Source organism: Rhinoraja longicauda, chromosome 5 (assembly GCF_053455715.1).
Source record: "Rhinoraja longicauda isolate Sanriku21f chromosome 5, sRhiLon1.1, whole genome shotgun sequence".
Classification (NCBI taxonomy): domain Eukaryota; kingdom Metazoa; phylum Chordata; class Chondrichthyes; order Rajiformes; family Arhynchobatidae; genus Rhinoraja; species Rhinoraja longicauda.
In genome coordinates this window covers 7,418,522-7,434,717 of record NC_135957.1, presented here as the reverse complement: position 1 = coordinate 7,434,717, position 16,196 = coordinate 7,418,522, and the positions used below count along the sequence as shown (strand labels likewise).

Here is a 16,196-nt window from a genome sequence, read left to right as displayed (position 1 = left end):
GACTGGGGTAGGGGAACAGGGACTGGGGTAGAGGGACATGGACTGGGGAATGGGGAAGAGGAACAGGGGGCTGGGGTAGGGGGACGGAGACTGGGGTTGGGGAACAGGGGACTGGGGTAGAGGGACATGGACTGGGAAACGGGAAAGAGGAACAGGGGGTAGGGAGACTGGGGTAGGGGAACAGGGACTGGGGAAGGGGAACAGGGACAGAGACCGGGGGTAGGTGTTAGATCCGATGGGTAGGGACCGGGGCTGGGGCTGGGCCAAGGAGGAGAGGGAGGGGTGGGAGGCAGGGGGGAGACTTAAACTGAAGGGGAACTCCCTGGTGTGGGAACACTAATATGCTAGGACAATTTAACAGTTTGAGATCAACGTCCACCTCTTTCTTGATCTTAAACTGCCCTTGTATGTTAGTATTCCCCACACTGATCTCATTGCCTTCCATGTCCTCCTCCTTGGTAAAGTACTCGTTTAGTGCCTCGCCTACATCTTCTGTCTTCAAGCACTAATTTTCTCCTTTAGTTTTGAGCGTTCCTGCCTTCTCCCTGGTTGCCCTCTCGTACATGTAAAAAGCCCCACAAAACGCTTTCCCACTGAAACTCCAGTCACCTGACCAGGCTCTTTTCCCAATACAACATCCAGTGTTGTCCTCCTTTCAGTCGTAATATCCACACACTGTTCCAAGAAACCCTCTTGGACACACCAAACTCATTTAGCTCCATCTTGCATGAAGAAAGTCCAAATCACTGACCATTCTCTCGATGAGTCGCAACCATCCGTGGGCTGCCCTCTGATTTTCGGACGTCTCCAGTTCCAGGCAGAGGGCAGTCGTTAAGAACACGCTGCGAGCATGAAGAACAGAGGCCCCATGATCGATGCACGACTGAAGCACCGAGTGAAACAGGTACCTGGTGAAGCAGGATCGTTCCTGGGAGTGGATCATGAAGGGTCAACAGATCATGTGCAGATTGACCCTCTGAGCATATTATGATCATATTCAGTTTGAAGGTGAACACCTCACGGTGACGTAGTGGTAGAGTTGCTGCCGCACAGTGCCAGAGACCCGGCTTCGATCCTGACTACGGGTGCCATCTTTACGGAGTTTGCACGTTCTCCCTGTGACTGCTTGGGTTTTCCTCGGGTGCTCCAGTTTCTTCCCACACTCTAAAGATATGCAGGGTCTTGGCTGCGGTAAAAATTGTAAATTGTCCCTAGTGTGTAAGATAAAAAAATAACTAAAGATGAGGGAGTGGGGGCCTGGAAACCGGAAGTTATCGAGGAGATGGAGAGCATGTGAGTCTGAAGAAGGGTCTCGACTCGAAACGTCACCCATTCCTTCTTTCCTGAGATGCTGCCTGACCTGCTGAGTTACTCCAGCATTTTATGAATAAATACCTAGTGTGTAGGATACTGCTGGTGAACAGGGATCGCTGGTCAGCATGGACTCGCTGGGTTGTAAGTTCCCACTCTGTATCTCCAAACTAAACTAAACCTCAGGATCGAGCCACTGTCTTCAATTTAAACCAGGGCAATAATAATTAAATGTAGTTGAAGTTATTTAAGGTGGACTGGGAAATAAGTTGAGACATGTCAGTAGACGAACAGTGGCACATTGTCAAAGAGCTGATCCATAACAATAAAACAAAGTGCTGGGGAAACTCACTGGGTCAGGCAGCATCCAGGAAGGTAATTGGACAGACAGTGCCATTTGCATTTTCCTCTGCAGGTGGCGCCAGTCCCACGAGGTTCTTCCAGCACTGTTTTCAAGTCAAGTCAAGTTTATTTGTCACATAAACATATCATCATATCATATCATATATCTACAGCCGGAAACAGGCCTTTTCGGCCCTCCAAGTCCGTGCCGCCCAGCGATCCCTGTACATTAACACTATCCTACACCCACTAGGGACAATTTTTACATTTACCCAGCCAATTAACCTACATACCTGTACATCTTTGGAGTGTGGGAGGAAACCGAAGATCTCGGAGAAAACCCACGCAGGTCACGGGGAGAACGTACAAACTCCTTACAGTGCAGCACCCGCAGTCAGGATCGAACCTGAGTCTCCGGCGCTGCATTCGCTGTAAAGCAGCAACTCTACCGCTGCGCTACCGTGCCGCCCATACAAGATGTCAGCATCTGCAGTCTCTTGTGCCATTCAGCACAAATTTACCAAAGTTAGAAAGGGGAGTTCCGTGAGAAAGAGGCAAAACCAGTGGTCAACAAAGAAGGTCAAGGATAATGTTAAATTGAAAACGAGGGCATTTTTAAGTGGGATTGGGTTGTTTTTAAGCTTGTAAAATGGGAGAAAATAGGTGTTGAGAGAAAACTTAATGTGACATCAAAACAAACTAATTAAGTTTTTATGGATAGAGAAATAGAAAGAAGGTAACTAACATCGGCCAGGAACCGCCGGCAAATAAGGCTGGTGAATTAATAACAGGAAAAACAGAACCTGCAAATGTTCCTGAAGTAATTTGGGTGTGGGTTGGCAGAAGGGTGTGTGGGATTGCAGGGTGCGTGTGCGGGTGTGGTTGCAGGGAGGGTGGGGGAGGGGTCGTGAGTTATGGAGAGGGTGCGGGGTCACGGGTCATGGGAGGGTGTGGGGTCGTGGGTCATGGAAGGGTGTGGTGTCATGGGAAGGTTGCGGGGTCGTGGGTCATGGAAGGGTGTGGGGTCATGGGAAGGTTGTGGGTCATGGGGTGGGTGGAGAGGAGCAGGGGGGGGCTGTGCAAGGGCGTGGGAAGGGTGCAGGTCGCTGGTCATAGGGAGGGTGTGAGGTTGTGGAAAGGGTGTCATGCTGAGAGTGACGGTGTGCCGTTTGTTGTGACCTATTGCAGTACCTCAGCAACAGCAGCAGTCAGTATGTGGACCTCGCGATCATGGCCTCTGACCTCCAGCGGCAGTACAGGTGAGCTCCATCTCGGGTCAGAGCTCGTCCAGCTTCCCTTTCCTGGATGAGCCTCACTTTCTCAAAGCACCTTGACAAATGGTTTGCTATATTTAGATGTTGCATTTAGATGAGTAGATTGGCTGAAGCAGTGCAGGATAACTGCAGGCGCTGGTACAAATCGAAGGTATTTATTCACAAACTGCTGGAGTAACTCAGCGGGTCAGGCAGCATCTAGGAAAGAAGGAATGGGTGACGTTTCGGGTCGAGACCCTTCTTCAGTCTGAAGAAGGGTCTCGACCCGAAACGTAACCCATTCCTTCCGTTCTAGATGCTGCCTGACCCGCTGAGTTACTCCAGCAGTTTGCGATACCGCAGATTGGCTGAAGCAGGTCGTGGAGTATTTGGACTTTCAGTGGCCTTTGGGAAAGTGCGACACGAGGCTATTAAACATGCTGAGTGTGAGAGTGTAGAACAATCTTGGTGTCTGAAGAAGGGTCTCGACCCGAAACGTCACCCATTCCTTCTCTCCCGAGATGCTGCCTGACCTGCTGAGTTACTCCAGCATTTTGTGAATAAATCGATTTGTACCAGCATCTGCAGTTATTTTCTTATATAATCTTGGTGTCTTTCTGGCGGTTTTCATGGTCTGTCACAGGGCCAGCAAGTTTATATTGTGAACATTCCGTCACCTACAACGGGACCCCACCACTGGCCACATCTTCCCATCCCCTCCCCTTTCTGCGTTCCGCAGAGACCGTTCCCTCCGTAACTCCCTGGTCCACTCGTCCCTTCCTACCCAAACCACCCCATCCCCGGACACTTTCCCCTGCAACCGCACGAGATGCAACACCTGTCCCTTTACCTCCCCCCTCAACTCCATCCAAGGACCCAAACAGTCTTTCCAGGTGAGACAGAGGTTCACCTGCACCTCCTCCAACCTCATCTATTGCATCCGCTGCTCTAGATGTCAACTTATTTACATCGGCGAAACCAAGCGCAGGCTCGGCGATCGCTTCGCTGAACACCTGCGCTCGGTCCGCATTGACCAAGCTGATCTCCCGGTGGCCGAGCACTTCAACTCCCCCTCCCATTCCCAGTCTGACCTTTCTGTCATGGGCCTCCTCCAGTGCCATAGTGAGGCCCACCGGAAATTGGAGGAACAGCACCTCATATTTCGCCTGGGCAGCTTGCAGCCCAACGGTATGAACATCGACTTCTCCAACTTTAGATCGTTCCTCTGTCCCTCCCTTCCCCTCCTCCTTCCCAGTTCTCCCTCTATCTTCCCGTCTCCACCTATATCCTTCCTTTGTCCCGCCCCCCCTGACATCAGTCTGAAGAAGGGTCTCGACCCGAAATGTCACCCATTCCTTCTCTCCTGAGATGCTGCCTGACCTGCTGAGTTACTCCAGCATTTTGTGAATAAATACCTTTGATTTGTACCAGCATCTGCAGTTATCTTCTTATAATAAATGACCATAGAATCATCCGGTGTGGAAACGGGCCCTTTGTCTCACCTTGACAATGCCGATCAAGATGCTTCATCTGTGCTAGCCCCATCCAACCGAGTTTGGCCCTTATCACTCTCAACCTTTCCTATCCATGTACCTGCCCCAATATCTTTTAAATGTTGTTATAGTAATCGCTTCAACCTTTTCTTGCAGCTCGTTCCACTTACCCACCAGTCTCTGTGGAAAATGTTGCTCCACAGGTTCCTATTAAATCTTTCCCCTTTCACCATGTCCTCCAGTACTTGATTCCCTTACTCTGGGTAAAAGACCGTGCATTTACCCTGTCTGTTCACCTCATGATCTATAAGATCAACCCTCAGCCTCCTGTGTTCCAAGGAATAAAATCCTCGCCTGCCCAACCTCTCCTGATAGCTCAGGGCCTCAGGTCCTGGCAACATCTTCGCAAATCTCTGCACCCTTTCCAGCTTAACATCTTTCCTGTAGAGGGGCAACCAAAACAGAACACAATATTCCAAAAGTGGCTGCACCAACTTCTTGTACAACTGTAACATGCATTGTTTGTTATGAGTTATATCCATAAGATATATGGTATTTGATATGCGTTTAATTGTATGTGTCTACATTCAGACTGAAGGCTGGAAGGTTGAAGTTAATGTATTTCCTATTTCCACCCTTCCATTCTGAAGAAAGATCTCGACCTGGAAACGTCACCTATCCACTTTCTCCAGAGATGCTGCCCGACCCGCTGAGTTACTCCAGCACTTTGTGAAACGTCACCTATCCATGTTCTCCAGAGATGCTGCCTGACCCGCTGAGTTACTCCAGCACTCTGTGAAAAGTCATCTATGTTCTCCAGGGATGCTGCCTGACCCACTGAGTTAATCCAGCACTCTGAAACGTCACCTATCCATGTTCTCCAGAGATGCTGCCTGACCCGCTGAGTTACTCCAGCACTCTGTGAAACGTCACCTATCCACGTTCTCCAGAGATGCTGCCTGACCCGCTGAGTTACTCCAGCACTTTGTGCCCTTCCCTCCTTTATCTGGCTCCATCTGCCTTCCCTTTCCTCTCCCCTCATCCATCTCTGCCCTTCACCGTCAAACCTTCAATTTGTTTTTGCTCTGGATTGCAGCGTCTGCAGTCACTGGTCTCCAGGTGCAGCTGTTGGCCGCGTAGAAGGTTTGCTTTGGGATCTGACACGGCAGTCCCTTAAATGCTCCACACTGGGAATCAGCGCCTGCAGTAACGTTGGGAAGAATAAGCCCTGTGGGAGCGGATCTCCATTTATAACACGGGATTCAACGGGAAATAGGGTTTGGCCTGACGGAAAGCCGCAACATTCCTTTCTAAACAAAGGAATGAAATGTCACCGGGATGGGTGGAGATGTGGGGGGGAGGAGCGAGAGAGTGTTTGGCTTGGTGTAAGCATCTCCTCTTCCCCTCTGCAGCATGGACTATGGCCGCAGGAAGAAGAACGTCTTCCGGATCCAGGTGGAGAAGGGTGAGTCAGTCAGACACCCTTGGTCGGAGGAAGGGTCCCGACCCGAAACGTCACCCACCCATCCATCCTCTCCAGGAGTTACTCCAGCACTTTATGTCCTTTTGTGTATTAACCAGCGTTGAAAGATTGGAGCGACTAGGCTTGTATACACTGGAATTTAGAAGGATGAGAGGGGATCTTATCGAAACATATAAGATTATTAAGGGGTTGGAGACGTTAGAGACAGGAAACATGTTCCCAATGTCGGGGGAATCCAGAACCAGGGGCCACAGTTTAAGAATAAGGGGTAGGCCATTTAGAACTGAGATGAGGAAAAGCTTTTTCACTCAGAGAGTTGTAAATCTGTGGAATTCTCTGCCTCAGAAGGCAGTGGAGGCCAATTCTCTGAATGCTTTCAAGAGAGAGCTAGATAGAGCTCTTAAGGATAGCGGAGTCAGGGGATATGGGGAGAAGGCAGGAACGGGGTACTGATTGAGAATGATCAGCCATGATCACATTGAATGGTGGTGCTGGCTCGAAGGGCCGAATGGCCTCCTCCTGCACTTATTGTCCGCAGTTCTTTGTTTTTCCCCTTCATCTTAGCTTGGTGTAGGGTCACATTGCCGAGGGGTGGGGGGGGGGGGGGTGGAATTGGAGGGTGGCGGTGCAGTTTGTGGATGTGACGTTCCAACACTGTGGTGGGACCCTGCTGGGTGGCGTGGGCCTGAGAGTGGAGGAGGGACGGTGTAAGAGCAGCAGCCTTGTGTGGTGATGTACACAGGGACGCAGATGTCCAAGTCCATAACTCCCTGAAAGTGGCAACACAAGCGGACAGAGTGGTAAAGAAGGCACATGGTATGCTTGCCATCATTGGTCAGGGCATTGACTATAAGAGTCAAGAAGACTCTGGTTCGGCTACATGTGGAGTATTGCATGCAGTTCTGGTCACTGCAATACCGGAAGGATATGGAGGCTTTGGAAAGGGTGGATTACCAGAATTATGCCAGGATAAGAAGGTATTAGCTGCCAGGAGAGTTGGATGGACTTGGATTGTTTTTAGTTTAGTTTAGAGATACAGAGCGGAAACAGGCCCTTCGGCCCACCGAGTCCGCACCGACCCGCAATCCCCGCACATTAACACTGTCCTACATACACTAGGGACAATTCATACGTACACCAAGCCAATTAACCTACAAACCTGCACGTCTTTGGAGTGTGGGAGGAAACCGAAGATCTCGGAGAAAACCCACGCGGTCACGGGGAGAACGTACAAACTCCGTACAGACAGCAGCACCCGTAGTCGGGATCGAACCTGAGTCTCCGGCGCTGTGAGGCATTGAGGGAAAATGAAAGTAAACACGCAGGTACAGCAGGCAGTGAAGAAAGCCCATGGCATGTTGGCCTTCATAACGAGAGGATTTGAGTACAGGAGCAAAAAGGTCCTTCTGCAGTTGCAGAGGGCCCTGGTGAGACCACATCTGGAGTATTGTGTGCAGTTTTGGTCTCCTAATTTGAGGAAGGACGTCCTTGCTATTGAGGCAGTGCAGCGTAGGTTCATGAGGTTAGTCCCCGGGATGGCGGGACTGACATATGAGGACAGAATGGAAAGACTGGGCTTGTATTCACTGGAGTTTAGAAGGATGGGATGGGATCTTATAGAAATGTATTAAATTATAATAGGACTGGACAAGCTAAATGCAGGAAAAATGTTCCCAATGTTGGGGGAGTCCAGAACCAGGGGCCACACAGTCTAAGAATAAAGGGGAGGCCATTTAAAACTGAGATGAGAAAAAAATAATTCACCCAGAGAGTTGTGAATTTGTGGAATGCTCTGCCTCAGAAGGCAGTGGAGGCCAATTCACTGGATGAATTTAAAAGAGAGTTAGATAGAGCTCTTGGGGCTAGCAGAATCAAGGGATATGGGGAGAGGGCAGGAGCGGGGTATTGATTGTGGATGATCAGCCATGATCGCAATGAATGGCGGTGCTGGCTCAAAGGGCCGAATGGCTTCCTCCTGCACCTATTGTCTATGTTTCTATGAAAGTCTGATTCCGCCAGTTTCATGCAGCTCAATGAAGTCTCCCTTGTGCTTCAAATGGCCCTCGCTCATCCACCCTTCACTGACAGCTACAATGACAGTTCCCTGACAGTGTCCATATCAGGCTGCTCTGCTCCCACTCCTCTCCAGTCACACCTTTCCTGTACGGAGCCCAGGGCTGTCGGCGATGCTCGCCCCGTGGGCCGACTGGTGTTGTGCACGATCCCAGCGTAACCTCTCTGCTCTAACATTCTGTGCTGTGGCTTATAACCTTGTCAAGCACAAGCCGAGCTGCCTTGCCACCTGGGTAGGTCATCAAGGTTCACAGCTCCCCGCTCCGTAAGAAAAAATTGCAGCGAATTGTGGACGCAGCCCAGACCATCACACAAACCAACCTCCCTTCCACTGACTCCATTTACACCTCGCGCTGCCTCGGCAAGGCCAGCAGCATCATCAAGGACCAGTCTCACCCCGGCCACTCCCTCTTCTCCCCTCTCCCATCAGGCAAAAGTAATAGAAGTGTGAAAACGCACACCTCCAGATTCAGGGACAGTTTCTTCCCAGCTGTTATCAGGCAACTGAATCATCCTACCACAACCAGAGAGCAGTGCTGAACTGCTCTTTGGTGACCGTCGGACTATACTTGACTGGACTTTGCTGGCTTTACCTTGCACTAAACGTTATTCCCTTATCATGAATCTATAAACTGAACGGCTCGATTGTAATCATGCATTGTCTTTCCGCTGACTGGATAGCACGCAGCGAAAGCTTTTCACTGTACCTCGGTACACGTGACAATGAACTAATCGGCCACCTGTCCTTCTCCGCAGTGTACCAACTGATCAGCGGTGAAGTTCTGGATTTTGAGGAGGAGCATCTGGCCAAGCGTGCACGTCCCAGCCGTTATGAAGACTGGTAGGGACCGGCACCTCTGCCGAGTTGTGTGGATTGTTAGATGTTGGCCGTTGTGGTCTGTGTTTAAAAGCTGTCTTTGTGTTCATCTTGGTGCATCTTTGTGGGATCTGATGTCCCTGGCAGTCGTTTATCTGGTTTAGTTTAGAGATATAGCACGGAAACAGGCCCTTCAGCCCACCGAGTCCATGCCGACCACCAATCCTCCGTATCCTAAGCACACTAGGAGCAATTTACACACACACCAAGCCAAATGAACTACAAACGTGCACGTCTTTGGAGTGTGAGAGGAAACTGAAGATTTCAGAGAAAACTCGCGTAGCTGACAGGGAGAATGTGTAAAGTCCGTACAGGCAGCACCCGTAGTCGGGATGGAACCCGGGTCTCTGGCGCTGTGAGGCAGCAACTCTACCGCTGCGCCACCGTGCCGCCCATGTTGCGTGGGTAATGTGACAGCGTTCAGCGTGTCTGCTTCATCAGATCAATCGGGAAAGGACCGACATTGAGAGACACCTGCTGATGCCTGATCTCAAACAGCGGGCACAGGGAACCCACGCATCCTCTACACTCAAACCATCCCCAGCTAGCACCGACGAACTATCCTGCTCACACATACTAGCTCCCATCAGGCAGTGGGAATGCCCCCATCCTGTGCTCCCAAACTGTCTGCGAACAGGCCCTGGGAACGTTGCCATCCTCTACACCCAAACCATCGTCCACAGTCACTGGGAACGTTCTCACCCCGTCTGCCCAAACTAACACCAGCAGGCACTGGGAACGTTGCCAACTTCTACACCCAATACCGCCCTTCACAGTCACTGGGAACGTTCTCACCCTGTCTGCCCAAACTAACACCAGCAGGCACTGGGAACGTTGCCAACTTCTACACCCAATACCGCCCTTCACAGTCACTGGGAACGTTCTCATCCTGTCTGCCCAAACTAACACCAGCAGGCACTGGGAATGTTGCCAACTTCTACACCCAAACTGTCCTCCACAGTCACTGGGAACGTTCTCATCCTGTCTGCTCAGATCAGATGTTGTCATCCTGTAGCTCAAACTACCTCCCAACAGGCACCAACACGCCATGTGTACGAGGGAACTGCAGATGCTGGTTTAAACCGAAGATAGACACAAAAAGCTGGGGTAACTCAGCGGGACAGGCAGCATCTCTGGAGAGAAGGAATGGGTGACGTTTCGGGTCGAGACCCTTCTTCAGACACGTTTGACCGATACCTATTTGAAATAAACTCTATTTTCCATTCCTTGGCCCACCGGCCTACCTGATTAAGATTTTGCTGTAATTCTTGATCAGGCAGTTTCATTCTGACCCTTTTTTTTCTCTTAAATAGGTGCTTTTATTCAATCAAACGCAAATACAGAGTAATAAACAATAATCAAGACTGCCTTTGGCAGTTTACAAACAACAATCAAACAGTTATCAGATTAAAATGTTGTCAACCTTTATCTACAATACACTCGACCCCACCTCCTTCCCCCCCCCCCCCCCCCCCCCCCCGCGACGACCAGTGTTCACGGCACTGTGTCTGATTCTGGGAGTGTGTGACGGGGTGGTGCAGAGGGAGCGTCACTCTGTGTCTGATCCCAGGGGTGTGTGATGGGGCACTACAGAGGAACCTTTCTCTGAGTCTGACCCATGCCATGCCCTTGTGTTAGATTCCCTCATGTTCATTGCTGATTTTCCCTCCGCAGCGCAGAGCTAATCGCAGTATCCTCGGACAACGAGGACTTCCCTGAATATCCAGTAAGTTGATTTCTCACTGCGATCTCGTGGGCAGGAGGAACCAGCTCTGTGTGGGATGGTGAGGGTGGGGGGGGGGGTAAGGTGGGGGGGGGGTAAGGTGGGGGGGGGGGGGGGTGAGAGGGTGGGAGGGGTGAGAGGGTGGGTGGGGTGGGGAGAGAGGGGGTGAGTGGGTGGGCGGGGGTGGATAAGGTGAGGGGGAGGGGAGAGTGAAGGATGGTGGGGTGGATGGTGAGAGGGGAGTGAGGTGGTTGGGGGGGATGGTGAGAGGGGGAGTGGGGGGGAAGTGAGGGAGGGTGGGGGAGAGTGAGGGAGGATGGGGGAATGAAGGAGGGTGGGGGAGAGTGAGGGAGGATGGGGGAATGAGGGAGGGTGGGGGGAATGAGGGAGGGTGGGGGGAGTGAGGGAGTGGGGGGGAGTGAGGAAGGGTGGGGGGGAGTGAAGGAGATGTGGGGGTAGAGAGATGGGGTGGGGGAGTGACAGAGGGTGGGAGGGAATGAAAGCTTGGGGGGATGGTGGGTGGGGATGAGAAGGTGATTGGGGGTGGGGAGAGAGGGGTGGGGGGAGTGAGGAAGGGTGGGGAGGAGTGAGTGAGGGAGAGTGAGGGTAGAGAGAGAGTAGGTGGGGGGAGTGAGAGAGGGGGTCGAGGGAGTGGGTGAGGGTGGGGGGGAGTGAGAGCTTGGGGGATGGTGATAGGGGAGGCGGTGAGTGAGGGGGTCAGAGAGGGTGGGGGGAATGGTGAGAGGGGAGTAGCGAGAGAGGGGGTCGGGGGAGTGGGTGCGGGGGTGTGAGAGTGAGTCGTGTGTACCACCCAGAACCTGCTCTCTCCCTCCACAGCCGACCAACCTCATGAACTCTTCGCTGCTGAGCCTGTACCGGAGAGCTGAGCGGGAGCCCAGTGCCGAGGCGACGGGGGGTGGGCCGGCCAGATCCGGCAGCCCGCGACAGCCCACCCCGCCCGCAGCCGGGGGGTTCGGGGAGGTCCTCGGTCACCGCGGAGGCCTCGTCGGGCGGCTGGTTCATTGACAGCGCGCCAGCGAATGCTCTCACGGGACACGGACGCTCCACCCAGCCCGCAGGTAGGGCCAGCGTTAGTGTCCCGGGGCAGCAGGCTGGGGTCAAACTGTGGCAAACCTGCCCCCTCCCCTCCCCCACCGCCCCCCCATCCCAACCGCCCCCTCCCCTGCCGCGCCCCCTTCCCACTGCCCCCTCCCCCCACTGCCCTCCCCTCCCCCCTCCCCCACAGCTCCCCTCTCCCCAACTGCCCTCTCCCCAACTGCCCCCTCCCCCGCCGCCCCCCTCCCCCCACCCCTACCCGCCCCCATCCCACTACCGTCCCCCCTCCCACTGTCCCCTCCCCCACCGCCCCCCATCCCACTGCCCGCCCCCTCCCCCAACCTCCCCCTCCCCCACCACCCCCTCCCACTGCCGTCCACCTCCCCCTCCCCAACTGCCCCCTATGCCCCCGCCCCCTCTCCCACCACCCCGTCCCACTGCCCCACCTCCCGCCGCCCCCCCTCCCACTGCCCTCTCCCCCACTGCCCCCCCCCCCACACTCCCAGGCGGACCTCATTGATACTTACCGAAGAGTGAAAAACCTTGATACAGTGGATGTGGAGAGGATGTTTCCACTAGTGGGAGAGTCCAGGACCAGAGGGCACAAGCTCAGAACGTACCTTTGGAAAGGAGATGGAGATTAATTTCTTTAGTCAGAGGGTGGTGAATCTGTGGAATTCATGTGGAATTTCTCTCCCCCCCCCCCCACCGCCAACCTCTCCATCTGCGGGCATAGAAACGTAGAAAAATAGGTGCAGGAGGAGGCCATTTGGCCCTTCGAGCCAGCACCGCCATCCAATGTGATCATGGCTGATCATTCTCAATCAGTACCCCGTTCCTGCTTTCTCCCCACATCCCTTGATTCCGTTACCCCCTAAGAGCTAAACCTAACTCTCTCTTGAACATTTTCAGTGAATTGGCCTCCACTGCCCTCTGTGGTAGAGAATTCCACAGATTCACAACTCTCTGGGTGAAAATGTTTTTCCTCATCTCTCCTAAATGGCCAACCCCTTATTCTTAAACTGTCACCCCTGGTTCTGGACTCCCCCAACATCGGGAACATGTTTCCTGCATCTAGCCTGTCCAATCCTTTAAGAGTTGCATATGTCTCTATAAGATCCCATGGTTTGTTGCAGCGAGCAGAGGGTTCTGGGCTGGTGCCGGAGCCGAAGAAGAGGAGGAATGGGCGGAGGGGCCGGCACCACGGGCACGAGGCTGCGGAGGGGTCCGCAGACCGGGCTGTCGAGGCCTCCGTGCTGGAGAGGGCATGTGAGTGTTCACCACCGCCCGCCTCCCCACCACACATCCTGTTCACCCCCGACCCCCGGGAACAGACGTCCCTCGCAATCACATGCTCACCCCACACCCCTCGCCCCCCCATCGCTCAGTCACATGCAAGAGGGAAGAACACAGCAGGACCTTTGCAGCATTAATATGCAGAGGCAGCTCCCTGAAAGTGGCAGCGCAAGTAGATCAGTCTGAAGAAGGGTCTTGACCCGAAACGTCACCTATTACTTTTAGTTTAGTTCAGAGATACAGCGCGGAAACAGGCCCTTTCGGCCCACCGAGTCCGCGCCGCCCAGCGATCCCTACAAACCTGCACGTCTTTGGACTGTGGGAGGAAACCGAAGATCTCGGAGAAAACCCACGCAGGTCACGGGGAGAACGTACAAACTCCGTACAGACGGCGCCCGTAGTCGGGATGGAACCCGGGTCTCCGGCGCTGTGAGGCAGCAACTCTACCGCTGCGCCACCAGGCTGTTGTCATGGTCTGCTTGCCTCAGAAAAGCCACCAGCATCCACAAAGACTCTTCACACCCCTGCAACAGTCTGTTCGAACTTCTACCATCGGGCAGACGATACAAGGCCTTCTACGCCCGCACCTCCAGACTCAGGAACAGCTTCATCCCCAGGGCCATAGCTGCTATGAACCGGTCCTGCTGAGCCGGATGGTCACATCGCACAGTGAACCGGCACAGATCTACTTGCACTTTATTCTGTTTTAAAACTGTTTCTAATTTGTTTCATTGGGTTGTTTAAATTAATACTGACTAGCTAATTAATTTATTGCATCGTATGGGAGGCGCATTCCCAATCTCGTTGTACCCCTGTACAATGACAATAAAGATGTATTGTATTGTATTGTACATTAGTCGGCACATTGAGTTGGAGAGTTCGGCAGTCTGGTAGCAGCTTTGTGGGACCAAGTTACCACCGATATCGTCCTCTCCTCACGGTCTACCGTGAAGGGGCTTGGCCATTCCTCATTGATCAGTCTGATCACCTCCACAAAAAAATCAATTTTCAGAATTTCAAGATTCAATTTAATTGTCACATGTGCCAATTAAGGTCCAGTGAAATTTGAGGTACCGCACAGCCATGCCAAGTGAAAAGCAACCAGACGTTTTCTCTTGACAGCTGCGAAGAGAAGTTTGGTGGTGCAGTATTCGTCCCTGACGTTTGAGGATGTCGGTGGCAGCGACAAGACCCTAAAGGTGAGGCGGGTACTGTCGGTGCCAGGCAGACTGGGCAATGATTCACCCTTCCCCACCCCTGACCCCATTCTCCCTTCCTGACCCCATCTCTAGCCGCTGACCCCATCTCTACCCCTGACCCCATCTCTACCCCTGACCCCATCTCTACCCCTGACCCCATCTCTACCCCTGACCCCATCTCTACCCCTGACCCCATCTCTACCCCCTGACCCCATCTCTACCCCGACCCCATTCTCTACCCCTTGACCCCATCTCTACCCCCTGACCCCATCTCTACCCCCTGACCCCATCTCTACCCCCTGACCCCATCTCTACCCCCTGACCCCATCTCTACCCCCTGACCCCATCTCTACCCCCTGACCCCATCTCTACCCCCTGACCCCATCTCTACCCCCTGACCCCATCTCTACCCCCTGACCCCATCTCTACCCCCTGACCCCATCTCTACCCCCTGACCCCATCTCTACCCCCGACCCCATTCTCTACCCCCTGACCCCATCTCTACCCCCTGACCCCATCTCTACCCCTGACCCCATTCTCTACCCCGACCCCCATTCTCTACCCCCTGACCCCATCTCTACCCCCCTGACCCCATTCTCTACCCCCTGACCCCATCTCTACCCCCTGACCCCATCTCTACCCCCGACCCCATTCTCTACCCCCGATCCCATTCTCTACCCCTGACCCCATCCTGACCCTGCACCCCTCCCCTCCCGGCCCCCACCCCACTCCTTCCCCGACCCCACTCTCCTTTGTGGGTCGGGCGGGAGATGTCTGGGGGGAGTTTTTGTTTGGGGGGGGTGGGGGGGACGGGGACGGACGGCGGAAGTGGTAGAAGTCACAGTGAGAGAGTGTGAGGGGATGGGGAGTGGGGGAGATTGTGAGGGTGAGGGACAGTAGGAACGGCAATGGGGGAGAGGGGGGGGTGAGACGGGGGTTACGGTGGTGAGGGCGGGATACCGTGGCAGGGTGGGGGTAACGTGGAGGCAGAGACGGGGCTAACAGAGCGGGGGGGGGGGTGGGTGACGGGGTGGGGGGTGATCCTGTGAGCAGCTGAGTGATGATGACTCCGTCTCCTCTTCCCCAGGACGTGTGCTGGCTCCTGGTTCACCTGCGGCACCCGGAGGTGTACGAGCAGCTGGGAGTGCACCCGCCCCGAGGCTTCCTCCTGCACGGGCCGCCGGGCTGCGGCAAGACACTGCTGGCACAGGCCATCGCCGGGGTAGGTGGCGCGGGGGGGGGGGTGGGGGGAACACAATGGTGGCGGCACCAGGGGGGTCCGGCTCCTGGAGGCTGGCACCCCGGGAATGTCCCCCTGCCTGAGCGAGTGCAGGTCTGACCCCTGCCCTTCACACGGCCTGCAGCTTCCCCTGCTGAAGGTGGCCACCGCAGGGGTGAGGGTGGGGAATCATGTGTCCCCTGGGGAGAGTGTGTGTGTGTGTGCGTGAAGCCCAAGAGTGTGTGAGCACGTGGGCAGGTATATATATATATGTGCGCGGGCCAGGTGTGTGTGTAGGTGCAGGGGTGTGTGTGTGTACATGTGGAGGGTGTGTGTGTGTACATGTGGGGGGTGTATGTGTGTATACATGTGGGGGGTGTGTGTATGTACATGTGGGGGGTGTGTGTACGTACATGCGTGGGCCAGGAGGTGTGTGGGCGCTTGTAAGCAAAGCCTAAGGTGGTGGTGTGTGTTTGCGTGATCCTCTGTGTGCGTGTGTGTGTGTGGATTTGTCAGGATGTGTTAATGTGTGCAGGCCAGGCGTGCATCTGGGTGTGCAGTGTGAGTGTACGGACAGTCTAAGCGCACGTGCATGCGGGAATGTGTGCATTCTCCCTCTCTCTGAACCCCTCCCCACTCTCTCCCCGTCCGCAGGAGCTGCAGCTTCCCCTGCTGAAGGTGGCGGCCACAGAGCTGGTGTCCGGCGTGTCCGGAGAGTCCGAGCAGAAGCTGCGGGGCCTGTTTGAAGAGGCCGTGGTGAGGAGGGGGCGCCGGGACAGTGAGGGGGGGGTGTGGATGGGTGGAGGGTTTGGATGGGGGTGGGGCGCGTGGAGGGAGGGGGGGGGGTGGGTGGAGGGGGCCTGGCACAGGC

The 16,196-nt window shown here is 54.3% G+C and overlaps 1 protein-coding gene across 1 annotated transcript in view; it reads left to right on the top strand.

Annotated features, from left to right (window-relative positions):
- The first annotated feature begins 337 nt into the window (after positions 1 to 337).
- nvl (nuclear VCP like) overlaps positions 338 to 16,196 on the top strand; it is a 33,562-nt gene continuing 17,703 nt past the window's right edge. Inside the window, 11 exon segments of the mRNA XM_078399949.1 lie at positions 338 to 904; positions 2,842 to 2,912; positions 5,812 to 5,864; positions 8,712 to 8,796; positions 10,507 to 10,558; positions 11,393 to 11,521; positions 11,523 to 11,645; positions 12,748 to 12,880; positions 14,030 to 14,106; positions 15,194 to 15,328; positions 15,980 to 16,081. Coding sequence (XP_078256075.1) covers positions 851 to 904; positions 2,842 to 2,912; positions 5,812 to 5,864; positions 8,712 to 8,796; positions 10,507 to 10,558; positions 11,393 to 11,521; positions 11,523 to 11,645; positions 12,748 to 12,880; positions 14,030 to 14,106; positions 15,194 to 15,328; positions 15,980 to 16,081 — 1,014 coding nt within the window. The 5' untranslated portion in view covers positions 338 to 850.